This window comes from Rhinatrema bivittatum, chromosome 14, assembly GCF_901001135.1.
Source record: "Rhinatrema bivittatum chromosome 14, aRhiBiv1.1, whole genome shotgun sequence".
Taxonomy (NCBI): domain Eukaryota; kingdom Metazoa; phylum Chordata; class Amphibia; order Gymnophiona; family Rhinatrematidae; genus Rhinatrema; species Rhinatrema bivittatum.
In genome coordinates this window covers 76,560,973-76,588,420 of record NC_042628.1, presented here as the reverse complement: position 1 = coordinate 76,588,420, position 27,448 = coordinate 76,560,973, and the positions used below count along the sequence as shown (strand labels likewise).

Here is a 27,448-nt window from a genome sequence, read left to right as displayed (position 1 = left end):
AAAATAACACCAAGAAGCTCTACATGTTATTCAATTAGAATTTGCCAGTTATCCAAGCTGAAGACAGAGGGGACAATCTCAGAAGATGACCTCGGGTCAATCATAACTACTGTTTTGTTTTTTCGTATTCAGAGCTAATTTATACCCCCTTAATCAGACTAACGGTGAACCCAAAGCAGTTTGCAAAATAATCAATATTTATTTATTTATTTATTTATTTATTTTTAGATTTTTATATACCGGTGTTCCTATATGAAATAAAGATCACATCGGTTTACATTGAAACAGAACATGAAAATTGCCAAAAGGCATTACATAGAACAAGGTTATGAAACTTGAAACAGTGTACATAAGTTCAAAATTTAACAATAACGTTGTAACATTGATGACCAAAAGATAAAGGAGAAAAAAAAAAAAAAAAGACTTAAACAATTAAGTTGACAGGTCTTATTGAGCATAAAAATTATAACGTATAAGTGAGAAAGTCTCAAGTGTCCTGCAGCAAGAGATTAGATACCGAAGTAGGTAGTGGTATGGAAAATGGGGGTTTGTGAAGAAGATATGTTCTTGCTGGTTGGAGGGGAAAAAATGATGATCATGGTCCTGGAAAAGCTTGGCTAAAGAGCCAGGTTTTAAGTTTTTTTTTGAATGAAGAGTGGCAGAACTCAAGCCGAATGTCTGGTGGGAGCGCATTCCATTGAATGGGGCCTGCTGTAGATATGGCACGTTTATGATGCGAGGATTTTGTTGAAGGTACATAGAGTGTGCCTTTATATGCTCCTCTGATGGGTCTAGAGGAGGAGTGAGGGCGTAGTTGGTTACATAATTGAAGAGGAGAGATATTGTGAATGGATTTATGAATTACGGTGAGTACTTTATATAGGATCCTTTGCTTTATAGGCAGCCAGTGGAGGAGCTTGAGAATGGGGGTGATGTGATCTCTTTTATTCGTATTGGTAAGGATTCTGGCTGCAGAGTTCTGTAGCATTTGGAGGGGTTTGATGGATGAATATGGAAGGCCAAAGAGAAGCGAATTGCAATAGTCGACTTTTGATAGAATAATGGCTTGTAGGACCATCCGAAAATCGTTGAAATAAAGAAGAGGCTTCAATTTTTTTAAGACTTGTAACTTATACAATGTAACAATACATAAAAATACAACAGTTCATCAATAATCAAAAAGTACCTCAGTTAAATATAATTATTAAAACAGAAACATAGCACGATCCTGGCCAGCTCTGCAGTGAGATTTGTCGCCAGCACAGCAGTAGTGATCCATTCCTTGCTGCAGGGGAGGTCAAGGGGCAAGAGGGAGCTGACCATTCTCTGTTTTTCTATAATTGAGTGAGAAAGGAGAATAAATAGCTGGGTTTGGAATCAGAGGAGTCTGTCACTTGTGGGTGAAAGCTCTGTAAAGACTCAGTGAGCAACATAAGTGGAAGAAAGGGAGACAAAGCGACGAGTAAAAGGGATAGCGAGAGACAATGGGTCATACGAAAGGCACTTAAACACCAAACCAAACCTGCTTTAGCAATCCAGAATTAAAAAACATTTGGACTGAGCACTAGAAAGATCAAAACTGAAAATCTCACTCAAGATCGAAAACACAGCCTAGAGCAATTATATCTGCTGGAAAGTGCAGTCAAAGAATGTCAAACACCATTAGACAGCACTATAAAACTACAGGAAATCGAGCAATGCCTGCAGATGCTCGAGAAAAGCAGGTGGCCCCGCTAGGACACGAAATGAAATGCTGAAATCTACGCGTCCAGGAAGCAGAAGGAAAATTATTCTGCCATCTGGTCATTTCCCTAAGACGTGGTCCAAAGGGTTCACCCAAAAGATTATAGAAGGATTAGTGTTAACAATAACATTGGCAAAATGTTCTGCACTGTCCTCAACAAAAGACGGCCAAAATTCCTAATGAGCAGCAAAACCATGCACAGAGCTCAGACTGCAATCCCAGCATTCCCTCAAGAAAAAGACCTTACGTACACTGCTGGCAACAAGGATTTGCCAGCAGTGTACATAAGGTCTTTTTCTTGAGGGAGCCTCTTGCCTTAGCCTACCTACCTAGCACAGGAAAGAAAAAAGGCAGGAAATCCTTGCCAAAATTAAAATAAACAATTCTGCAACCTATTTGCAGTTTGATTTCCATTGCTCAGTAGAGAACGAAACTTGTAATGCTACCGAGCCTGTACAGCTGATTCAGTTATGATTGCAAAGGACCCTGCAATTAATATTGTTATTGTGCCTGCAAGTTTAATTTTAATTTGATTATAATCCACCTTGGAAAAAGGAAGAATAGCACATGTTTTACATAAATAAACCTCCCTTCCTCTGCACTCAGGCAGGCCAATCCCCACAAGTGGGTTGTGCACCTCTACCAGCAGATGGAGACAGAGTAAAAGCTGACATCATGAACATATAGCCCTGCCCCGACATCAGTCCACCAGTATTCTCCATCTCTAGCAGACGACGGACATGCATTTCCCTTCAGGGGATTGCTTGTAGTAAAATAATAATAATAATAATAATGAGAAAAAGGAGATTTTTGGAGATCACTTGAGCTCCTGACGTGACACCTGTGGCTCTTTCCCTCAGCTGAGCATTTTCAGTCCAGAAGCCTACCTCGGGCATGGACTTTAAAAAAAAAAAATGCAGTTGGAGCCAGAGGGAGGGCTCAGTGGTGACGGCTTGTGCCCTCTCCTGTAGCCAGAGACCCATTCGTGCTCTTAGCCAGGGAAGGCTGAGCTCGGGAACGCAAAAAAAAAAGAAGAGAAAAACGTGTCAGGAAGTTTTAGTTTCCTTCTTCCTTCCTTAGCGGGTCTCCTTCCCTGGGTGCTGGGTGTTCGGCGTCCTTTCCTCCCCCTTCCCTCTCACTTCTCTGCGGAGTTTAGTGTGGAGCAGAGATGGTGCAGGCTTGGTGGGTTGAGCAACCCTTGGCTAGGCCCCGCTCAAAAGGCTCGGTTTCTTCAGCCGTGTGGTAGGCCGCGGTGGCGTTTCTTCCGTGCACCAGTGGGTGAGCACACGGCGTGGCAGTGCACGGACATAAGTGCACGTGTGCATGAATACTTGGGCGTGTAAGGCTGCGGCCTATATTTGGGCACATTCTTGAACATGGGGGGGGTTTATGCGCGTAAGTTATGCGCATACTATGTGAATCTCTATGGGTGTATGCTGTCTGGGCACATTCTGTTTGAGCGCAGGCTATCTGAGCACATACTATCTCTGGGTGCATGCTACTGCAGACACGGTTGTTGCATGCAGGTGGCTGTCTCACATGCAGTGTCGGATAGCTATGGCACCAGGGACATAGAGGTCTCAGAGTTCAGCTATCTAGGCGGCTTGCTATATAAAGGCATCACAGCCATCACTTTCTCTAAGCCTGTATCAGCGCTGTTTGGACAAGGTGATTTACCTATTACGGATGTGGCCAATGCTAGGCCATCTCTTCAGACTGAGGGGAATGGGGCAAAAGGCGATTCAACAAATATATCGCCTCCTACTTTATTTCCTGTGTCAGAGACATCTACGAGAGATGTAGTTTAGCCGGATAATGTTAAGTTTGGCAACACATCTCTGTGCAAGAATTGGAGTAGAGTCCTAATTGGCTCCAAATCCAGAGAAATTTCCCCCTCTTCCAGAGGGGAGAAACCCAAATCCCCACTGGAGTCATCAGACGTATCCTCAACCATGTTCAATTGATCATCATCAGCGACCCCCTCACCGCGATGCTTACACACAGAGGGCCCCAGTATGGATCCATCATTTTTCTGTGTGGAATTTATTTTTCCAGTGCCTTCAGAACTTTCTACAGCGGAGTTGTGGATCCCTTCTATGTTGGGTTCGCATCCTCGGGGCTCCCATTTATCAGCCTCTGTGGGCAAGCAGCATGGTGTTACCAAGTCTGTTGTCTCAGACTCTGAAGATGCTTGGTGTGGCTGGGGGTGACTCTTCAGATGTGCCCAAGAGGATCCCATATTGGTCATCCTACGCAAGGTGTTATATTTCTTTCCCTCTTGGATGCGATTCAAGAGTTGATTGACCTTGAATGGAGCACCCCTGAAGTTAACTTCAAAGAGGGGCATGCTTTAGCAGGATTGTACCCCTTGGATCGAAGTCAAAGGAACTTTTGTTGGAAGGTACTGTTTCCAAGCAAACCACCATCCCAGGATAAGGAGGGGTGTTCTGAACAATGCTCAGGATAGGCAGATTGAGGCTAACCTTACACAGGCCTTTGAGGCCATGGTGAGGAATTGTTTCTTGTTGTTCCCTGGCAGCTTGGACCGGGCTCTGATGGCAGATCGGTATAGAACTGGGGGCTACATTCTTAGCCAATGCGGGCTGTGACTTGGTGCAGATGGCTGCTCGAAAGTGGCTTCCATGATAGCAACTAGTCGCTAGATATGGCTATGAAATTGGTTGGCAGACATGGTTGCAAGTCCAATCTTGCAAGGTTACCCTTTCAAGGTTCTCTTCTATTTGCGCCCTTATGGAGGAGCCTCTACTCAAAATCTCATCCCTTCAGAATGTCTCAGCCTTTTGGCCTAGAAAGCCTTGTAAGGATGCAGGCTTCGGAACTGGGACTCCTCGATCTTCACAATGAAAGTGTGGGGACTCACCTATGGAGGTGGGTTCAGATTATGTTGGACCAGTGTGTCCTATAGGTGATAATGGACAGCTATGCTCTGGAATTCCTCCAGATTCCTCTAGATACCCCCTCCCCCCCCTGTTTTTTGTAATTTCCTTCTTATAGTTCGATATAAACCGATACGATGTTTCGACTAATATCAGTATAAAAGACTCTTTAAATAGATATAAAAGACTCTTTAAATAGATACCTTTTATGGTCTCTTTATGCCACGCTCCACAGAACAGAGTGGTGGTGGAGACTACATTCAGGAGGCTTTTGGCCTTGTATGCCGTTATTCCCAAGAAGGAGGAGGGATCCTTCAACCCATCCTGGATCTTAAAGAAGTTAATTGTCTTTAGCATTTGATTCATTTCTGGATGGAAACTCTGCGTTCCATAATATTGGCAGTACAAACAAGGGAGTTTCTCACATCTTAGATCTGATCTCACATCTTAGACCAAAATTATAAAGGGGATGGAAATATTCCCCTATGAAAAAAGGCTTAAAGATTAGGGCTCTACAACTTGGAGAAGAGACAGCAGAATGGAGATATGATTGAGGTCTAATTCAATGAGTGGAATGAGGTAAATGCAAATTGGTTGTTTACTCTTTCAAAATGTACAAAAACTAGGGTATACAAAGTTACTAATTAATACATTTAAGACAAATAGGAGAAAATATTTTACTCAATGCATAACACCAATCTGGAATTTGTTGCCAGATACAGTAAAAGCTGTTAGTGTAACTGGGTCTAAAAAAAAGTTTAGATAAGTTTCTGAAAGAAAAGTCCATAAACCATTAAAGTGGATATGGAGAACTCCACTGCTTATCCCTGGGATATAACAGCTTGGAATCTATCAACATTTTGGGATCCTGCCAGGTACTGTTGGAAACAGCATATTGGGCTTGATGGACCTTTGTCTGACCCAGTATGGCAAAATTTTATGTTCTTATGATGGAGGCATACCTAACATTTGCCGGGAACATCAGCATTTCCTGAATCTTCTCATTCTGGACCGTCAATTTCATGTTCAAGCTCTGCGCTTTGGGCTGGCGATTACTCCTGGGATCTTCATGATGGTAGTAGCGACGTCTCTATGCAAAGAAGGCATCCTGGTACATTCGTATCTGTACGATTTACAGCTGTCTCAGACACTGGAATGTTTGTATATGATTCGACGTGGAGCTGTATTTCTACGGGAGAGTTGCATTCAGAAGTTAGTTGCTCAGGTTCTGGTTGTGAGAAGGACTATTACTCAGATGGTGTGGTCATATTTTCAGGTCCTGGGGTCGATGGCAGCTACTTTGGACATTGTCCCCTGTGTGAGGGCACTCCTGTGGTTCCTTAAATGCAAGTTGCTTTCCCAGTGGCATCCACAGACACAGGAGTGCATGATGTGATTTCACTTTCCCATGGCGATGCATGGTCAATTGCACTGGTGGCTATAGGCGGATCATCTCAGGAAGGGGATTTCCCTGGAGGCACCAGGCTGGTTGCTTCTTATGACAAACACGAGCCTTCTGAGTGGGGAACTCACGGTCAGAAGTTGGAAGCGCGTACAGTTCCACTGACATGTTGGTGGTTTGCCAAGCAGCTAGAAGCTCATGCAGTCATGGTAATGTCAGACAATGCACGACAGTGGCCTACATCAATCAAGGCAGAACCAGAAGTCTTTCTGCTTACGGTAGCATGCTGGGGTAGTCCATTTCAGGTTTTGCAGGAGTCCTTCAACAATACAGAGGTACCATGGTTCTTCAGTATTGGTAGAGGTCCGAGAGCACAGAATATTGATGCTCTCATTTGGATGTGGCCACAGGACAAGATGGTATATGCCTTCTTGACATGGCCACTGACAGGCGGAATCATTCAGAAAATTGCTAGCCATACTTCTGATGGCTTCGGACTGCCTCTGGAGGCCGTAATAGGTTGTTCTGCAGAGGCTGCCGGTGGGCAGTCCTCTAAAGATGTCACTCAGGACAGATCAGTTCCATCAGAAACCCATTCCACATGATGACCTGGGTTATTTTTGTCGTATGGTTTGGTTTGGCCCTCGAAAGCACTTGGTTGTTGAATTGTGGTTATCCTTTTGCAGTGATTTTCACTTTGCTCTGGGCCAGAAAGCTTTTTTTTTTCTATGTTTTGGCTTTTGTTAGAAACATAGAAACATAGAAATGACGGCAGAAGAAGACCAAACGGCCCATCCAGTCTGCCCAGCAAGCTTCACACATTTTTTTTCTCTCATACTTATCTGTTTCTCTTAGCTCTGGTTATATTTCCCTTCCACCCCCACCCTTAATGAAGAGAGCGGTGATGGAGCTGCATCCAAGTGAAATATCAAGCTTGATTAGTTAGGGGTAGTAGGGGAAGTAACCGCCGCAATAAGCAAGCTACACCCATGCTTATTTGTTTTACCCAGACTATGTTATTCAGCCCTTATTGGTTGTTTTTCTTCTTCCCTGCCATTGAAGCAGAGAGCTATGCTGGATATGCATGAAGTATCAGTTTTTCTTCTCCCCTGCCGTTGAAGCAGAGAGCTATGCTGGATATGCGTGAAGTATCATTTTTTCTTCTTCCCTGCTGTTGAAGCAGAGAGCCATGCTGGATATGCGTGAAGTATCAGTTTTTCTTCTCCCCTGCCGTTGAAGCAGAGAGCTATGCTGGATATGCGTGAAGTATCAGTTTTACTTCTCCCCTGCCGTTGAAGCAGAGAGCTATGCTGGATATGCGTGAAGTATCAGTTTTACTTCTCCCCTGCCGTTGAAGCAGAGAGCTATGCTGGATATGCGTGGCTGGGTTGGGATAAGTTCCTGGAGTCCATTATCAGTTTTTAACCAAGTAGACTTGGGAAATAGGCACTGCTCATGCCAGGTACGTGGCCATTGTTGGAAACAGGATGCTGGGCTCGATGGACCTTCAGTCTCACCCAGTTTGTCAGGTTTTTAATTTGTAATCATGCAGGGGGCACTCCAGGCTGCCGCTGGACACCAGGGATATCTTCTCAAGGTATGAGGGGGACCGAGGAAGACGAAGGGTGGGCCACCAGACTTCCAGGGACTTGTTTTTACCTAAGGGGTGGGGCATGGGGGCTGGGATGCTTGAGGTGGGGTTTGAACAGGAGAGGGGGAAGAACCAAGGGGGGAGGGGATATTTTATTCAATGGGGAGGGGTGGGGCATGGGGGTAGGATGCTTGAAGTGGAGGTTGTACAGGGGGAGGGGAAGAACCAAGGGGGGAGGGGATATTTTATTCAATGGGGAGGGGTTTGGGCATCGCTGCATCCCATGAAAACGATTTATTTTTATATTTTTATATTGGTGGGGGTCTGACAAGACCCTGGAGGGTATTTTTTTCACTCTGGAGGGGGGAAGGTTAGGGCTGATAGGGCTCCTTTGTACTTTGTCCTGGAGCTTGTGTTAATGTCCCCCCTGCTCCTGCAGAAATGTTAGCCTCACCTGTCGTTTGTAGCGATCTTTTCAGGGATTCACGTGGCTTGTGGGATTTTTGGGCAAGCCCTGTTAATATATTTGCATTGAATTACTTAGGCGTGAGCTGCTTTGCATGGGATTTTGAAAATGTGTGCATGCAAATTGCATGCAAAGCAGCTCATCTTAATAGAAGTGTGTGTTGAGCTAAAATATTGCATGATAAACAGCATTTTTTGCATAATAAATGCAGTTTTTCCTACATTATACCCTTATTGCAGCTTAGTAAATATCAATGCAGGTAAGTGCTTGCTCTGCTGGGAAGCTTGGCTTCGATTGACACTATATACTTTTTTTTTTTTTTCATTGGCGTACAGGAGCCGACAACTATGGCGGGCGAATACTCACCATCGTGATGCGGCCGCCCGCTCATTATCGCCACCCCCCCCCCCCTTTTTTCCCCGTGGGCGATCATTTCGCTCTAATTACAGCGAAATGATAAATCTAGGCCTAAGCTAGGATTCTGTAGTTTGCAGACGACCCCTGCAGGCACCTCCAGAGTGGCTTCACCGGATTGGCCAGCAGTGCGCTGTAAAAGCCGGATGTGTACAGGGAGCTTTTTGGTTTTTGTATATTGAGTTGCAGTTTGGGGTATTGCTGGAGTATTCCCCACCGCCTGATGCAAGGGAAGAAATGTTCTGGGATGTGAAGGAGAACTGCCCCCGTCCTGGAGCTCAGGGAAGCCCCTCCATCCTGGCTGGCACTCCCCGGTCTGCAAGGGATCATCTTGGAAGAGTTGAAGGGGAGCTTTTTGGGATCCTGCTCCTGCCTCAGGATAAGATGCTGCTGTGATTCAGTCTCCCAGCTAAGGAAGGGACAGCAGGGATCTGACAGGGAAGAGGAGAGAAGACGTTGGCAGAGTTTTGTTCTTGTTTTGGGAGGAAGTCTTTGCCACCAGTTCCTGCCCCACTGAGGAGGAGGAGGAGGAGGGAAGATTTTGGATTTTGAACATTTTATGGCACTTTCTACCACTAGAAGTCCAGCTCTTACCATCAGAGAAAGCAGGGTCAGTGCAAGCGCTTTTGCTGCCCTGTGCGTACAATTACTCTGCTGCCCTGCTCCCCTCCCCCCTCCCCAATTCATTCGGTCTCTGTCCTGGGCCCATCAAAAAATCTCAGCTCCCTCCTGCAATCTATATTTTTAAAAAATGACCCCCCCCCCCCACCCAAACAGAACTCATGGTCAAGGGAAGAGTATTAGGTACCCTAGGCAAACCTTACAGCCTTGCGCACACACACACACACACACACACACACACACACACACGTTAGGTGTGTGAGCTTAGCCCTCAGAAAGCCATGAATAAACGGAATTACGATTACAATATAATAAACCTCCCGTTCCATAACTGCTTGCACTCAAACAGTAACAACTTTGATGAAATGGCATTGCACATATTTCACCAGGCCCTAGAACCCCAATACCCCGCCTATTAGGAAAACAGAACAAATCAGACTGCTATAGATCCCTACAGATAAATTACACAGTAGCAGAATACCTCACCTCAGTGTCACATGCAAAACACAGATCAAATACAGATTAAAGAGACCAGAAATGATAAATAGAAATATGCTGAGAAGAACTGAACTGGATCCCACTACAAGCCAGCCTCTATATGCAGAGCAACAATAGAAAAATAGAAACATTATCATTCTTCATAAAACATACAATAAATAGAAACATTATCATTCTTCATAAAACATACAATAAAAAAATCAAGAAATCAACAGTAGTAAAATCAGTCATAAAAAGAATAAATATTTCAAACCAGTTAACAAATAGAATATCCAAAATTTCCCAAACACCAATACAATATTTCAAAACATCTGATAAAAAAAAAAATGCAATAATTAAAAAAATGTTCTATTTCCCAAAAAACAAAATATTTCAAAACAGCAGAAACATCAAATTACATCCAATAATTAAAACTAATAAGTACATAAAAATCTCCTGCTTTCCATACCCTGGGCTCTTGTGATTTCCAGTCACCCTGAGATTGCCATGAATTGCAGGAGGTAGGGACACACAAACTTTATCTTCTCTCACACACACACACACGCAAACAATAACACATTTGTTCTCGCATACACTCCCTCTCTCATATACATGTCTATGCTCTCACACACACTCCCTCTCTCTCACATATACATGCTCTCCCTCCCTCAGAGACACATTATGTGTGAGTGTGCATGCATGTGAGAGCCTACATGTGACATATAGGCTCTCACAGACACACACATTCACATATGCACACAGACACACAGGCTCTCACACAAACACACACACACAAATATTCACACACATAGGCTCTCTCAGGCACACACACTCACACATGCACACAAGCTTTCACACAGACCCACTCACACACCTCCACGGCCTCCTCTTCTTCAGGCCATGGTGGGATGAGCTCCACCTCGGCTCCACTAGCCTTCCTGCAATGGGGGCAGGAAGCCTCTCTGTTGCAATCGGCGGGGGCTGACCCCCATCGCCGACCGCACCTACCGGCAGTGGCAGGTTTCTTCGGTACTCTCTGCGCAGTCCTCATCATTGGCTAAGTCAGCAGGGAGCCAGCAGCATGGCTCCCACAGGGGTAGCCTTAGCCCCAATCTGACACAGGTGCTTGGCTCCTCCCCCCACTTATAGGAGCAGCAACAGGAAGTAGTTCCAGGCTCCCAGGAACCACTTCCTCACCCAGGACTATATAAGGAGGCTTCTGAAGGATTGCCAGTGCCTTGCAATAGGTCCAGCTTGGTGTGTCTCTTTCCTTGTGTTGATGTCTGCTTTGGGTACTGGACTCTGCCCTGCCTGCCGCCTGCCTCTGACCCTGCTTTGGGTACTGGACTCTGCCTTGCCTGCCACCTGCATCTGACCCTGCTTTGGGTATTGGACTCTGCCTTGCCTGCCGCCTGCCTCTGACCCTGCTTTGGGTACTGGACTCTGCCTTGCCTGCCGCCTGCATCTGACCCTGCTTTGGGTACTGGACTCTGCCTTGCCTGCCGCCTGCCTCTGACCCTGCTTTGGGTACTGGACTCTGCCATGCCTGCCGCCTGCATCTGACCCTGCTTTGGGTACTGGACTCTGCCTTGCCTGCCGCCTGCCTCTGACCCTGCTTTGGATACTGGACTCTGCCTTGCCTGCCGCCTGCCTCTGACCCTGCTTTGGGTACTGGACTCTGCCTTGCCTGCCGCCTGCCTCTGACCCTGCTTTGGGTACTGGACTCTGCCTTGCCTGCCGCCTGCCTCTGACCCTGCTTTGGGTACTGGACTCTGCCATGCCTGCCGCCTGCATCTGACCCTGCTTTGGGTACTGGACTCTGCCTTGCCTGCCGCCTGCCTCTGACCCTGCTTTGGATACTGGGACTTTGTCCTCTTTGCTGCCTGCCTCAACTCTGGACTGACTATACCACTGCCCTGCTGGTAACTCCGGCTGCCGGCCCTGAGGTTCATCTCCCACTGACGAGGAACCACGATGAGCTTTTTTACCTTGTCATTGCGGCCCAAGGGTTCACCGATTCATTGAATCGTAACACTCTCTTCGTGGCCTTTCCTCATTTTTGGCCGCCGGCGACCCCGTGGCCTCTCCTGCTCTGCCACCCCACACGTGCACCGCCCCGTGCAAGTGCATGGTGTGCACTCCTGCTCGCACCGGGCCTGAGAGAAATAGAAAGAGGATCCCGGGAGTGTTGGGATTTTCCAAGTGCCTGCCCTCTAGGACACAGACTCAGCCGCTAATCCTGAGGAAAGAGGTACGATAACCTTAGCCTGTTTGTTTGTTTTTCTGTGAATTGGGACTTCGGGCATTTTTGGTTGAAGTACATAGCCCATTCAGTCAGAGGTGCCCAAAACTAGTGAGGACACCTGAGAGAGCAACCAAGGAGCGAAGGAAGGACTCTGTGCTGGTCCCCACCCCCATGAGCCTGGAGCCCCCCCCAAGGTTTATCCTGCACCCAGGGACTGTGTTTGTGTGAGAAGAGGGAGATCAGTGAGTAGAAGGAGCTCCCCAAAGAGGGGCTTACAGTAGTTTGGTTTTTTTTTTTGCATACAGCTTGGGATGAGTTTCCCTCTCTATAACGCCAGTACCTTGCTTTGTGGCGTTTGCTGCCACATTTGGCTTCAGTGGTTGCCTGTAACGTACTGCAGCCCTTGGGTTTATTTATAGAGAGCGAGACACGCGTGGAATGAGTTTGCTGCATTTTTTTGTTCCCCTTCCCCTCGGTGGCGCGAGCTCCCTGCGCTGCCCCAGGGCGCTGGGGACCGGGAAGGCTCGCGCTGCTCGCGGCGCAGGGAGGAGCCCGCAGCTCCTCCCCGCTCGCAGCGCTGCAGCCCTGCCGCCTGCAGGTGGAGATCTCCCTGTGCTCGCCAGCCCCGGCTGCAGCCAAAGTCTCCTCCCAAGGAAGAAGCCGCCTCGTCGATGCTATTGTGAGGAGGAGGGGCTGGGGCTGCGCCGGTCATTCCCTCTCCACCCCGCCGCAGGACCAGCAGCGGGGCTGGCGAGCAGGCGAGCGGCAGCGAGCCACCCCCCGCCGGCAGCATGGCAGCAGCAGCAGCGCCCGGGCTTCTGCTCGCCCTCCTCGCCCTCCTCTCCTGGCATGGACGGACGCTGGGCACACAGGTGAGACCCTGCCGGGGAGGGGGGGAGGGCAAGATGGAGGGGAAAGATGCAGAACCGCAGGGAGCTTGCAGAGAAAGCCTCCGGCTGCAGGGCACCCAGAGGCTCAGGCAGAGCCCAGAGGGACCAGGCTAGAAAAGCCCATGACCCCCCGGAGACATCCCCTTGGTCCCCCCCTCCCCCCCGCTGATCTGCCATTACTCTGCCCACAGGACCCTGAAGGAGAGGAGGGGGAGGGGGAGAGGAACCTGGGGTGAGGGCAGAAGGGAGGATGAGAGGGGGGGGGGGGGCGATCATGCACCATCCCATCTGCTCTCCCCCCTTTTTAAAGATCCTGTCATGCATGGAATCAGTCATTTCTTTTCCTGCACAGGGCCACCCTGCTCTTGCTCAAACACAACCAGGACTATTTCTGAGAATAGGCTGTCTCCAGTCTCCCAGTGCAGCATGGAAGATACTGGGTGCATGTAAACTGAAATCTCAGTATGTGATTGTATGCATTTTGTTTTTTCGGCCCTTCGAACCGCATTATGCATTCCTATGTGTATAAAAGCGAGTGTATCCTCTGTATAACATGTCTGCAGCGAAGGCGTGACGTGTTGTACACGGACACTGTGTGGGACGTGCTCTGTGCAAAGATGTCATGCATATTCCTGCAAGCAGAAGAGCTGGTGCTGAGGCAGAAGTCCGTGCACAATGGTTGTGCTTTTGCATCTTTCCAAACTGCCCTGCACCTCAGATCTGCCACTGACGCTCTTTGGGTTCGTTTTGCACATTGACGTATCCCAAATGAATGTTAATAACAAGATCCCACGCTAAGGTTCATGTGCTGACAGCCACACGCAAAGAACTTCCCTTTCATTAAAAAAAAAAAAATGTGGGTTTTACATTTTTGGAGGGTGCTCAGTGCTAACCTTCACAGCCCCAATAAGACTAACACAAAATGAATCCACTTCTCTTGTTTTTTTCACGTTTCCTCAGTTCATAAAATTCCTATTTAAAAAACAAACCCCAAACTATTTTTGTTCTCCTTGGTTCCTACAAACGGCTCATGTTTATGTACACTTAGCTCTCAGGCTCTGTACAGGATTCTGACACTTGCACACCTGTAGTGCGAGCGCCCCTTCAAACATTTCATTTTTTTTTTTTTATGAAACACCTTGGTAAAACTGTAAATGTTTGAAATTCTTTGGTTTTCCGTAAACCATGGCAGGAATGCACCTCGCTTGTAAGCCAGGGTATGTTGGGTACCAGCTCAGCCTGTGAAATGTACTGCTAGTGCACCTCTTAATATATGCATTGTGCCCAAGAGCGCCTCCTCCTGCAGTGTATGGGAGCAGTACTCTGTGAATTATTTTATGCCTTGTAGGTGCACAGACGTTGCAGTACATTATTGCCTTGTCTGCAAGGGACCACATGATTATATTTAGTCCTCTTAATCTTTTCCTTAGCCGCTGTGACCTGTTTCCTGCTGCAGCGACTCCATGAACGTATTCCCCAGGGCCCTATAAACTGGCAGGGCTGCTGTTGTCTGAGGATTCGGCACTGCCGCTGTCATTAGCCCGCGGTGCTGCTGAGGCTAAGGGTGGGCACCGTTTTATCATAGTTGATTTGCAATCAGCAAGGATTTGTCATTTTTTTTTTTTATTTTTTTTTCATACTTACGTAATAAGTAGTCTGCAGATCAGAGGTGGGCAGCTCTGGTCCTGGAGTGCCCCAAAGAGGCCTGGTTTTCAGGATATCCACAATGAATATGCATAGAAGAGATTTGCATACAGTGGAGGCCCTGCTTGGCATATTCATTGTGGATATCCTCCTCCAGGACCAGAGTTGCCTACCCTTGGTCTACTCTCAGCCTGTTTGTGACCCTGGCTGCGTAACTTTATCTCCCTATGCCTCAGTTTTTTCAGGACAGGTTGATCCAGTCCTGGTTTTCTTACTCTGCCTGCATGCATTTTATTCATGAGGGACTGCTGCGTAGCACAGACTTCCCCCTCTCATGCAGAATTTGGCGCTCAGACGGAGAAGCAGTGATTTTAGCGTTGGGCCATAAAAGTAGGGATAGGGCTGCGTCAGCTGTGTGGGAAGCTCAGCTCACCAGTAGACACAATAGGCCTATGCCAAGGGCAGCACATTTTGGGGGTTCTCATATTTCATTTCCTATGGACCTCTAATCTAACCTCCCCTCCCCAAACCCCATCCAATCCCGGCCCAGACCCAGAGCCATCCTGGGTGGGGTTGGCCCTGCGTGACGGTGGATAGCCCCAGGCCTGCTGTGCACGTGCAGGGAAGGCAGGGCCTATGTGAGCACAGGAGAGACAGGTCGGGCTGTGTGCTCGTAGGCCCTGCCTTCCCTGCACGTGCACAGCAGGCCTGATTCACTTCCTGCACTGCCTGCTCTCTTGCAATAGTCGAGCCTTAACCCTGAGGTCTGCAGTGAGTGAGAATGAAATCCTCGACCTGTGGAGAGGGGCGGGAATCAGAGGTTCAAAGAATAGGATGGGGGGAAGGGAATTGGAAGTCCAGGGACAGGAGAGAATTTGGAAGTCTGTTGGGGGACAGAGGGAAGTCGGGGGAGGGAGCAGCATGGCACCATGACCCCCCCCAACAGTGCCGAGGGGTGGCAAAAGCTGAAATCCATCCTTGATTAGAAGACATAGATTGCTGCACTGTCTAGCATGGGCTGGGATGGAAGAGAAAGCAGGGAAAGGAGAAAGAGCTGGAAGAGAGCACGGAGGAAGAGAGGGAGTTGGGTGCTGAGCTAGGGATGGGCAGGGTTGGGGAGGGAGAGAGCGCGGAGGAAGAGAGGGAGCTGGGTGCTGAGCTAGGGATGGGCAGGGTTGGGGAGGGAGAGAGGTGTTTCAGAGTCTGTTGGGGGTGAGATACATTTACAATGCTGCAGGGGGAATTCTGCCCCAAAATTTAAACATTCCACAAATTTGGATAACCTTTCTCTAATGCTAACAGAAATTAGGGAAGCTAATAAACTTAGCAACCCAATAATAATGGATGATTTCAGTTTCCCCAGTATTGACTGGTGAATGTCACATCAGGACAGGCTAATGAGGTGAAGTTCCTGCATGAAATAAATAACTGCTTCATGGAGCAGCTGGGATAGGGAGCTCTTTGAGTCCTAATCCTTAGTGGAACACAGGATTTAGTGCGGGAGGTAACTGTGTTGGAGCCACTTGGGAAAAATGGTTAGGAAAAAAACTGAAAGGAACAACTGCAACGGTTAAAAGTTTACATCAGGCATGGACTTGTTTAAAAATGCCATCTTGGAAGCCCAGATCAGATGTATTCCACGCATTAAAAAGGGTGGAAGGAAGGAAGGCCAAATGACTGTCTGCATTGTTCAAAGGTGAAGAACATCTTTCAAAAAATGGGAAAAGGATCTGAATGAAGAAAACAGGAAACAGCATAAGCACTTGCAAGTTAGAGGCAAAGTATTTATAAGGAAGGCAAAGACAGAATTTGAAAAGCTACTTGCTGTGGAAGCAAAAATGCATAAAAACCTTTTTAGGTACATTACATAGAAACATATAGAAACATAGAAATGATGGCAGAAGAAGACCAAACGGCCCATCCAGTCTGCCCAGCAAGCCATGCACTATATCCTTTTTTTTTTTTCCTTTTTCTCTCTCCCACCTGTTACTATTGGCTTCCAGTACCCTCCAGCCCTAATTCCCCTCCACCCCACCACCAATGTAGAGAGCAGCGCCAGATCTGCATCCAAGTGACATCCAGCTCAATTAGGGGTAGCAACCTCTGCAACAAGCAGGCCACACCCCTGCCCCATACTCTTACCCACCCCTGGTTTTTGTTTTTTTTTAGATGGCAGCCCTCCATCCTTCCGCTCCGTGAAGGTGGAACACCAACCACTGGCCACTGGCATCCCGCTCCGTGAATGCCTCTGTGGCTACTGCCATTCAAAGCAAAAAGCCTATGAATGAATCAATTGGATCATTAGATGACTGAAGGGTAAAAGGGGCATTAAAAGAAGACCAGGCCATAACAGAGATGCTAAATTAATGCTTTGCTTTGGTCTTTACTGTGGAAGATGTAAGGGAGATACTGATGCTAGAAATGATATTTAAAGGTGATGATTCAGAGGAACTGAAGCCAATCTCAGTGAACCTGAAAGATATATAATAAGGCAAATTGACAAGCTAAAGAATAGCAAATCTCCTGGACAGGATGGTATGCATTCCAGAGTGCTGAAAGCGTGAAAGATGAAATTGCAGACTTACTATTAGTAATCTGTAAACTTTCGTTAAAATCACCTGCAGTACCTGAAGATTGTAGGGTGGCCAATGTAACGCCAGTTTTTAAAAAGGTTTCCAGTAGCGATGTAGGACTCTACAGACTAGTGAGAATATTATAAAGAATAAAATTACTGAACATATAGGTAGGTATAGTGTAATGGGAAAAAGCCAACAGGGATTTAGCCAAGGGAAGTCTTGCATCACCAATTTGCTATTATCTTTAGAAGGCAAGAATAAATGTGGATAAAAGTGAGCCAGTTGATACAGCGTATCTGGATTTTCAGAACATGTTTGACAAAGTATCTCATGACAGACTCTTGAGGAAATTAAAAAGTCATGGGATAGGAGGCAGTGTCCTATTATGGATTGAGAGCAGAGAGTAAGGCTAAATGGTCAATTTTCTGAATGAAGAGAGGTGAATAGTGGAATGTCCCAGGGATCTGTATTGGGACCACTGCTTTTTAACATATTTATAAATGACCTAGAAACGAGTGAGATGATCAAAAGTGCTGATACAATATTATACAAAGTTATTAAATCACAAGAGTTGTAAGAAATTGCAAGAAGATCTTCCAATACTGGGAGACTGGGCATTTAATGCGGACAAGGAAAAAGATTTTGGTTTCATTGGGACAGAGCTATATCAGGGTACAAATTATATCGCAATGATAGTGAGGATCAACTTGGTGGGGGTGTGGCACTTTATGTCCGGGAGGGTATAGAGTCCAACAGGATAAAGATCATACAAGAGAGTAAATGCTCAGTAGAATCTATATGGGTAGAAATCCCATGTGTGCTGGGTAAGAGTATAGTGATAGGAGTATACTACCGTCCACCTGGACAAAATGGTCAGACAGATGATGAAATGCTAAGAGAAATCAGGGACGTGAACCAATTTGTCAGTGCAATAATAATGGGAGATTTCAATTACCCCAATATTGACTGGGTAAATGTAACATCAGGACATGCTAGAGACATAAAGTTCCTGGATGTAATAAATGATTGCTTCATGGAGCAATTGGTTCAGGAACCAACAAGAGAGGGAGCGATTTTAGATTTAATTCTTAGCAGAACGCAGGATTTGGTGAGAGAGGTAATGGTGGTGGGGCCACTTGGCAACAGTGATCATAACATGATCAAATTTAAACTAATAACTGGAAGGGGGACAACAAGTAAATCTGCAGCTCTAACACTAAACTTTCAAAAGGGAAACTGATAAAATGAGGAAAATAGAAAAAAACTGAAAGGAGCAGATGCAAAGGTTAAAAGTGTTCAACAGGCTTGGACATTGTTTAAAAATACAATCCTAGAGGCGCAGTCCATATGTATTCTGCACATTAAGAAAGGTGGAAGGAAGGCAAAACTATTACCGTCATGGTTAAAAGGTGAGGTGAAAGAGGCTATTTTAGCCAAAAAAACATCCTTCAAAAATTGGAAGAAGGATCCATCTGAAGAAAATAGGATAAAACATAAGCATTGTCAAGGTAAGTGTAAAACATTGATAAGACAGGCGAAGAGAGAATTTGAAATGAAGTTGGCCACAGAGGCAAAAACTCAAAATAAAAACTTTAAAAAATATATCTGAAACAAGAAACCTGTGAGGGAGTCGGTTGGACCATTAGATGACAGAGGGGTTAAAGGGGCTCTTAGGGAAGATAAGGCCATTGCAGAAAGACTAAATGAATTCTTTGCTTCCGTGTTTACTAATGAGGATGTTGGGGAGCTACCAGTTCTGGAGATGATTTTCAAGGGTAATGAATCAGATGAACTGAACCAAATCATTGTGAACCTGGAAGATGTAGTAGACCAGACTGACAAACTAAAGAGTAGCAAATCACCTGGACTGGATGGTATGCATCCTAGGGTACTGAAGGAACTAAAAAATGAAATTTCTGATCTATTAGTTAAAATTTGTAACCTATCATTAAAATCATCCATTGTACCTGAAGACTGGAGGGTGGCCAGTGTAATCCCAATATTTAAAAAGGGCTCCAGGGGCGATCTGGGTATAGACCAGTGACTTCAGTGCCAGGAAAATTAGTGGAAACTATTCTAAAGATCAAAATCGTAGAACAAATAGAAAGACATGGTTTAATGGAACATAGTCAACATGGATTTACCCAAGGGGAAGTCTTGCCTAACAAATCTGCTTCATTTTTTTGAAGGAGTTAATAAACATGTGGATAAAGGTGAACCGGTAGATGTAGTGTATTTGGATTTTCAGAAGGCGTTTGACAAAGTTCCTCATGAGGGGCTTCTAAGAAAACAACTAAAAAGTCATGGGATAGCAGATGATGTTTTTCTTGGATTACAAACTGTTTAAAAGACAGGAAACAGAGTAGGATTAAATGGTCAATTTTCTCAGTGGAAAAGGGTAAACAGTGGAGTGCCTCAGGGATCTGTACTTGGACTGGTGCTTTTCAATATATATAAATGATCTGGAAAGGAATATGACAAGTGAGGTTATTAAATTTGCAGATGATAAAAAATTATTCAGAGTAGTTAAATCACAAGCGGATTGTGATACATTACAGGAGGACCTTGCAAGACTGGAAGATTGGGCATCCAAATGGCAGATGAAATTTAATGTGGACAAGTGCAAGGTGATGCACATAGGGAAAAATAACCCTTGCTGTAGTTACACGATGTTAGGTTCTATATTAGGAGCTACCACCCAGGAAAAAGATCTAGGCATCACAGTGGATAATACTTTAAAATTGTTGGCTCAGTGTGCTGCAGCAGTCAAAAAAGCAAACAGAATGTTAGGAATTATTAGAAAGGGAATGGTTAATAAAACAGAAAATGTCATAATGCCTCTATATCGCTCCATGGTGAGACCGCACCTTGAATACTGTGTACAATTCTGGTCACCGCATCTAAAAAAAGATATAGTTGGGATAGAGAAGGGCAACCAAAATGATAAAGGAGATGGAACAGCTCCCCTATGAGGAAAGGCTGAAGAGGTTAGGACTTTTCAGCTTGGAGAAGAGACGGCTGAGGGGGGATATGATAGAGGTCTTTAAGATCATTAGAGGTCTTGAATGAGTAGATGTGAATCGGTTATTTACACTTTCGGACAATAGAAGGATCAGGGGGCATTCCATGAAGTTGGCAAGTAGCACATTTAAGACTAATCGGAGAAAATTCTTTTTCACTCAATGCACAATTAAGCTCTGGAACCTGTTGCCAGAGGATGTGGTTAGTGCAGTTAGTGTAGCTGGGTTCAAAAAAGGTTTGGATAAGTTCTTGGAGGAGAAGTCCATTAATGGCTATTAATCAAGTTTACTTAGGGAATAGCCATTGCTATTAATTGCATCAGTAGCATGGGATCTTCTTAGTGTTTGGGTAATTGCCAGGTTCTTGTGGCCTGGATTGTCCACTGTTGGAAACAGGATGCTGGGCTTGATGGACCCTTAGTCGGACCCAGCATGGCAATTTCTTATGTTCTTATGTTCTAGATAATATGATGAAACCCTCTGCTCGGTTTGCATCTCTGGCCAAGAAAGCAATAGACTGCTAGGAATTATTAGCAAAAGAATGGAAGTAAAATAAGAGAATATCATAATGCCTGTGTATTGCTCCCTGGTGAAACTGCACCTTGTGTGCAATTCTGGTCACCTCAGTTCAAACAAAGAGATAGTGGAATTAGAAAAGGTACAGAGAAGGGCGACCAAAATGATAAAAGATATGGAATGATTCCCCTTTGAGAAAAGACTTAAGAGGTTAGGTCTCTTGTCTTGGAGAAGAGGCAACTGAGAGGAGATATGACGGAGGTCTATAAAATCACGAGTGGAACAGAACGGGTAAATGCAAATTGCTTACTCTTTCAGAAAGTACACAGACTAGGGCACGCACAATGAAGTTACCGCATACATTTAAAACAAATAGAAAATATTGTTTTACTCAATGCATAATTAAACTCTGGAATCTGTTACTGAAGGATGTGGTAAAAGCTGTTAGTGTAGCTGGGTTTAAAAAGATTTGGACAAGTTACTGAAAGAGGTTTTGTTCCCACCAGCAGAGATCCTCGTAGAGCCACCTCTTTGTCTTATTTAGTTCTGCCTCTCCCTCAGCTCTGGGCCTTTCCATCAATCCACCTTGGCTCCTTGCACTGGCCTACCTTGTTTTATCTTACTATTGTGTGGCCTTTATGGCCTCTTGCTCCGCCTTGTCCTGTGGCCTCCCTGACCTTCTAGCCCTGCCTTCTGGCCTCCTTGGCTTTCTTCCCTTGTCCTGTGGCCTCCATGGCCATCTTGCCCTGCCTTGTGGCCTACACACTTTCTAATATCTCTTGGTCCTGCTTTGTGCCCTATTTGAGCCCGCAGTCCATGCTTTCTTGTTTTGTCTTTTTTGTTCCTTCCTGTATTTTAGCTCCTGGTTATCTGTCTTTGTATGCTCCTGTGTCCTGTCCAGTCCTGTGTAGTCGACTCCTAAGGTTTGACCTGCTTGATCGTTCCTGTGGCCCCTACTCTCTGTGGGCCTTCTGGCCTAGCCCTTATCTCCCATTACTGCCTTGCCTTCAGGTCCAGGCCTTGTCTCCAGTTCCAGGCCCTGATTCCAGCCCAGGCCTGGTCTTCAGCTCCTGCCTTTTTCCAAATCCTGCCTGTCTCCAGTTCTAGCCTTGCCTTCCTCCAGTTCCTGGCCTGTCTGTCCTCCGTAGCCTGGGCTCAACCCATGAGGGAGGGGGTTGGTCAGGCAGAAGACCTTGTCCTGCTTTTTTCTGAAATCCTGCACCGCTCCTGCTGGGGCCTGCCTGACTGTGACAAGTTCATAATTCATTATTAAGGTGGACTTTGGGAAATCCACTTCTTATCCCCGTGATAAGCAGCGTGGAATCTATTGATCTTTTAGGATCCTGCTGGATTGGCCACTGTCAGAAACAGGATACTGGGCTTGATGGATCTTTGGTCTGACCCAGTATGGCAATTTCTTATGTTCTTATGTAATTATTACTCAAAGACAGTGATTATATTGCATTATTTTAACAAATTAAAGTCTTCAGAATTTTAAAATATTGTGTGCAAAATTTTCGTAGTCTTGATTTCCATGAGAAGAGTAGGTCTGGGTAAATCCTGGCCTGGATCAGCCTGTTCTGAAAAAAATGGAGCCAGTTGGCATCTCCACGAGTCGGTTCTAATTTTAACTCCGTGTCTGTCTCTCTGTGTGATCTTGGGATGTCAGTTTATGTCTCTGTGCCTCACTTTAACCATCTGTACTTGAATAATAATTACTGGAAATGGATTTATTGTAGCAAAATCAACAAGGCTGTGACAGGGCTCCCTCTCCTGTGAGCAGTTTAAATCATACCTTGTACCCCGAGAGCAGTGGTTAGATCTGACTGGTGCCACCTGCTGGTGGAAGAAGTCATGCACACTAAGTCCCTTAAAAAATACTAAAAATAGAGCAATCTAACCTAAGTATAAGCTAAAACCAGTAACAATGTGACTACAAATCAAAGAAGAAATCCAGTGCACAGGGAAAATTAAATATTGCGATTCAACCCATAAGCCAGGGGATGGATGCTGAGCAGAGCTCACTCTGCACTGCCCACAGGCTGGTGCCGGTGGACACTGCGACCCGCTGTTCTGCTCAGATGCAAGAGCCCAGCATTGCCTGGAACAGGACCCCAGAGCCAGAGGATGTCCCACTCCCATCCTTAAAGTGCCTCCTGATCCTGAAGATGGCCATCTTTTCAAGAGCCAAAGGAAGGATGACAAGGAGATCCACTGCCCTGTACGAAGAGGCCCCCCGGGTGTCAAAGCTAAAGAAGTTTATTTAATACTTAATGAATCACAAATCATACAGAGGTAAATCAATGCGATGAGGGAAGAAATGCAGCAGCAGAATCTTTAATACAACAAAAATGGGCTGCAGTCTGACTCATTGCAAAACGTGGAAAGCAGAGTTGCTTATCTGTATCAGGTTGTCTGGGGATAGCAGAATCTCAGTCCTCATACGTGGGTGACCTCAGATGGAGCCCGGCAAGGAACTTTTATTTGGGTTTCTAGTAAGTTTGAGAATGCCCTACTGAGCATGTGCAGCATGCCATGCTGTGTCCACGTGGGGGCCCCGTCAGTCTACAATTTAACATTTTGGAGAAGCCACCTCCAAGGAGAGGCAGGTGGGTATCGTGATGACCGACAACCAGCTGTCCTCCAAGAACGCCCACTACAGGGTAAGCAATTCTGCTTTCTCGGAGGATAGCAGGGTGTCAGTCCTCACACATGGGGAATCTCCAGCTACAGACTGCTCCAGATGAAAAAGGAGAAAACTTAAAATAGTGCCAGTGGGCCCCTTCCCGGGGTCTTCAGCCAGCAGGGAGGACGTCCCTGCCGGTGCCTGCAGCTATTCTTTCTTCCTATTTTTCTATTTTCTGTCTTTTTATAAGTGCAGGCCCTAAGAGGGATAGGGTTGGGTCCACAGAACAGACTGGCCAAACCTGCTGTCACATCGCTAGCCCATGTAAACAGTGTGATAGGAATGAGTGGAGAGAACTTCACATTACTGCTCTGCAAATCTCCTCCATGGACACCAATATTAGGTGGGCTACCGACACTGCCATACACCTCTGACACTACGAGCCTTGACATGGCCCACCTGATTCAGGCCTGTCTAGGCATAACAGAAGGAAAGGCAATCTGCTAGGCAGTTCAATATCTTATGTTTCGCAGTGGCAATAAAGTCTGCTCCAGCTAGAAGCCTAAGGCAGTCCAAACTCTGTAGCATTTGGTTCACCTTTGTGGACATGTGGCCTGGGAAATAATGTTGGAAGGAATGACTGGTTAAAGGCAGGAATATCGGATTGAGCACGCAGAACCAGCCTAATGTGAAAAACTTGGTATAAGGAGCATAAGTCACTAGGGCCCGGAGCTCACTAACTCTACAGGCCAAAGTGACCTCCAAAACTATGACCTTCAAGCTCACATGAGTCCTGACGCTCAAAGGGAGCTTTCATCAACCTAGGTCCCAAGACACGGTGGGAAGCTTCAAATGAAGCAAGCTCTGCATGAATCTGACAAATGAAGGCTGCATAGAGATGGGTTTACCGTCTACATGGTGGTGATAAGTGCACTAAGGTGAACTCTGAGTTGGTCTTCAAACCTGACTCTGAAAGATGTAGAAAGTAATCGAGCAGGAGAAAGACAAACATCCTCCACTTTGACCCCTTGGACTTCCTTGAGAAATCCTTTCTGGAAGCCAGAAGAAGATGAGACACATCCTTAGAAAGATTCAGAGGTCGTAGTTCTACCCTCTCAAAATCCGGGCTGGGAGGCCAGGGACCCAGTGCTGGAATGGTGCAACAGCAACTAATCATCAGGGATGAGGTTGGGGAATTCCACAGCCTGATTGGACACCCGATAGACATCTCCCAAAGGAGTGAGAACCAAATCTGCCTTGGCCAAAAGAGTGCTATGAGTATTACAGTTCCCTGGTCTCTTCTAAGTCTTCACCACAAGAGGAATTGGAGGATATGTATATAGCAGAAACCTAGCCTCAGTTTAGGGCAAAGCTTTCTGAGTGTTATTATTTGTAAGAGTTTTGGGTGGATCCCTGGACCTGTGGCAGATGACCCCGCCCACAGGGGGAATTCCCATGAGGGGCCACAGGTCAGGCTCAGCGTAGGAGACAGACACACACTAGTTCTTTTATTATACAGGATTGGTGAACCACCAGAGCTGGAGTAAAGGCAGGCCCTCGAGGAGCGAGTACCTGGTTCCAGGGAATAGCTCTGAGAGATAGAGATGGTAACTCACAGATGTTATAGACAGCTGTGTCTTCCTGGCAGAAGTGGAGTCCAGGAACATGGGCCCCCTCGAGGAGCGAGTACCGGTTCCAGACTGCGACCTGAAAGATAAGAAAGAGAGAGGCCCCTGAGGAGCGGGTACCCCAAATAGAGTAGGTCCAAAGGAGGCAGAGTTGCAAGGTACAGAGAGTGAATCCCATCTGTTAGGAAACCTTTGCTAACTCGATTAGCTAGCAATCGCGTAGGCCTTTTGTATCCTGGATGTATGACGTCATCACAGGGGGACGCCCCTGAGGTTCGCACCACCGAAGGTACTTGAAGCAGGGCCGCCTGGCGCGCGCGCCCTAAGGCAGCTGAACAGCATGGCGGGAGGTGGCGCCCAAGCTGGTCCGGGGACGCCGGAGAGGACGGCAGGCAGATGCCGTGGCAGCCAAACATCCGTCAACCACAGGAGGAGTCGCCAGAGAGGTAAGGAGGGTGGAGTGGAGACGTCGGGCAGCGACAGTTGTAACACTGAGATTAGTTTGCTTTGTCTCCCTCTCCTGGAACAGAAGAGCGTGTCTTTTTTTTGTTCTAAGGGGATGCATACAGGTCTATCATGGGTGGAATATCTAGTTTGCCACCCCCTAGTCCAGGGATCATTTATTTTATTTATTTATTTAGAGTTTTTCTATACCGGCATTCGCGATGGAAATCGCATCATGCCGGTTTACAATTTAACAAGGTGTGACAACGGGAAATATAATAAGAACATAAACAGGTGCTGAACAAAAAAGTAGCAGTTACAATAAAACAGGGATAGTAATTTAACAAAGAGAACAAACTTGCCAATTAAGAGGTGATTGCAAAGTTATGGAATTGGCAAAGTTGTTGATTACCATGTTAAGAAAATAAGTCGTTTAAGGTGAATTACGGTTCAGTTGTAGTCTGGAAAGGCTTTCATAAATAACCACGTTTTGAGTCTTTTCCTAAATGTTGGAAGGCAGGGTTCCTGTCTCAGATCTGGAGGGATGGAGTTCCATAGTGTAGGTACCGCAGTGGAGAAAGCCCTGTCTCTGAAGGTTATGTGCTGAGAAGTTTTGGAGTGTGGTACCTGTAGAGATTCTCTGTAGGACTCTCTGATGGGTCTGGCGGAGGTGTGTTTTTTGAATGGGATTTGTAGGTCGAGCGGAGAGAGTTGATGGATAGCTTTGTAGGTAGTGGTAATGGACATATAAGATTCTATAGTGAACTGGCAGCCAGTGTAAGTCTTTGAGGATGGGCGAAATGTGGTCTCTTCTTCTAGTGTTTGTCAAAATTCTGGCCACCAAGTTTTGAACCAGCTGAAGGGGTTTAATGTGAGAAGACGGGAGACCTAATAGAATGGAGTTACAATAATCCAACTTAGAGAAGATTATTGATTACAGGACTGTTCTGTAGTCATGTGAGTGGAAAAGTGGTTTAATTCTTTTTAAGACGTGAAGTTTGTGAAAGCAGTCCTTGGTGGTTTGACTGATAAATGCTTTTAGGTTTAGCCGGTTATCAATGATAGCTCCTAGGTCTCTTACTTGTGATGTTTGAAAGCCGGTTGGTGGATTTGTGGAGAAGTCACTGTTTTCAGGGGAAATTAGAAGGAGTTTGCTTTTTGAAGAATTTAGAATTAGGTTTAGACTGGAGAGGAGGCTGTCAATTTTTAGACGACAATTTTCCCATAAATCAAGAGTTTTTGTGAAAGATTCTTTGATGGGGATGATGATCTGGACATCATCCGCGTATAAAAAGTGTTTGAGGTTCAGTTTGGTTAATAGTTGACAGAGGGGGAGAAGGTAAATGTTAAAGAGCGTGGGTGAGAGGGAGGAGCCCTGTGGAACTCCTAGCAAGGAGGGATAATGCTGAGATTCTTTGTTGTGTATTTTGACCTTGTAGCCTCTGTTCCCCAGGAATGATTTGAACCAGGCAAGTGCTGTGCTTGTTGTTCCAATGTTCGCTAGTTGATTTAGAAGGAGGGAGTGATTAACAGTGTTAAAGGTGGCCGAGAGGTCGAGTAGGATCAGTAAGTAGGCATGACCCTTATCGAGGCCCATGATGAGGTAATCTGTCAGGGATATGAGAAGTGATTCGGTACTTAAAGATTTTCGGAAGCCATATTGGGAAGGGAATAATATTTTGTGGTCTTCCAGGTAGTCTGATAATCTGGCGTTAACTAATTTTTCCATTACCTTAGCTATGAAAGGGAGGTTGGAGATTGGGCGAAAGTTGGTAGGATCTTTGGGATTTAAGTTGGTTTTTTTTTTAAGAGAGCTTTGATGGAGGCAGTTTTCAGGTCATCTGGATAGATTCCTTGGGCTAAAGAACAATTGATAATGTCTGTCAGAGCTTTGGAGATGGTATCTGGTATTAGCAGAAGTAGTTTGGATGGAATATGGTCAAATGGATGTGAGGACGGTTTCATTTTCTTCAATACTGATTGGGTCTCTGAAGTTGTGATGGGTTCAAATGATTGTAGGGAAATGTTTTTGACGGGATGGATATATGTGCTGGGTGGCGCTAAGGTATTAGACTTCAGCTGTGTTTGAAGGTTGGATATTTTATTACAAAAGAAAAGGGCCAACTCCTCTGCTTTTTCTTGCGCTTGGTTGAGTGGAATGTCAGGAGTGTGGGGTTCCAGGACCCGACTCAGCCTGTATGGAATGTGGGGTTCCAGGACCCGACTCAGCCTGTATGCCAGGACATT

The 27,448-nt window shown here is 45.9% G+C and overlaps 1 protein-coding gene across 1 annotated transcript in view; it reads left to right on the top strand.

Annotated features, from left to right (window-relative positions):
* Positions 1-27,448, top strand: part of LOC115075641 (suppressor of tumorigenicity 14 protein-like) — a 148,628-nt gene that overhangs the window by 89,792 nt on the left and 31,388 nt on the right. The window contains exon 21 of the mRNA XM_029576215.1: positions 12,591-12,729. Within this exon, the coding sequence (XP_029432075.1) occupies positions 12,591-12,729 (139 nt within the window). The remainder of the gene's footprint in view (positions 1-12,590; positions 12,730-27,448) is intronic.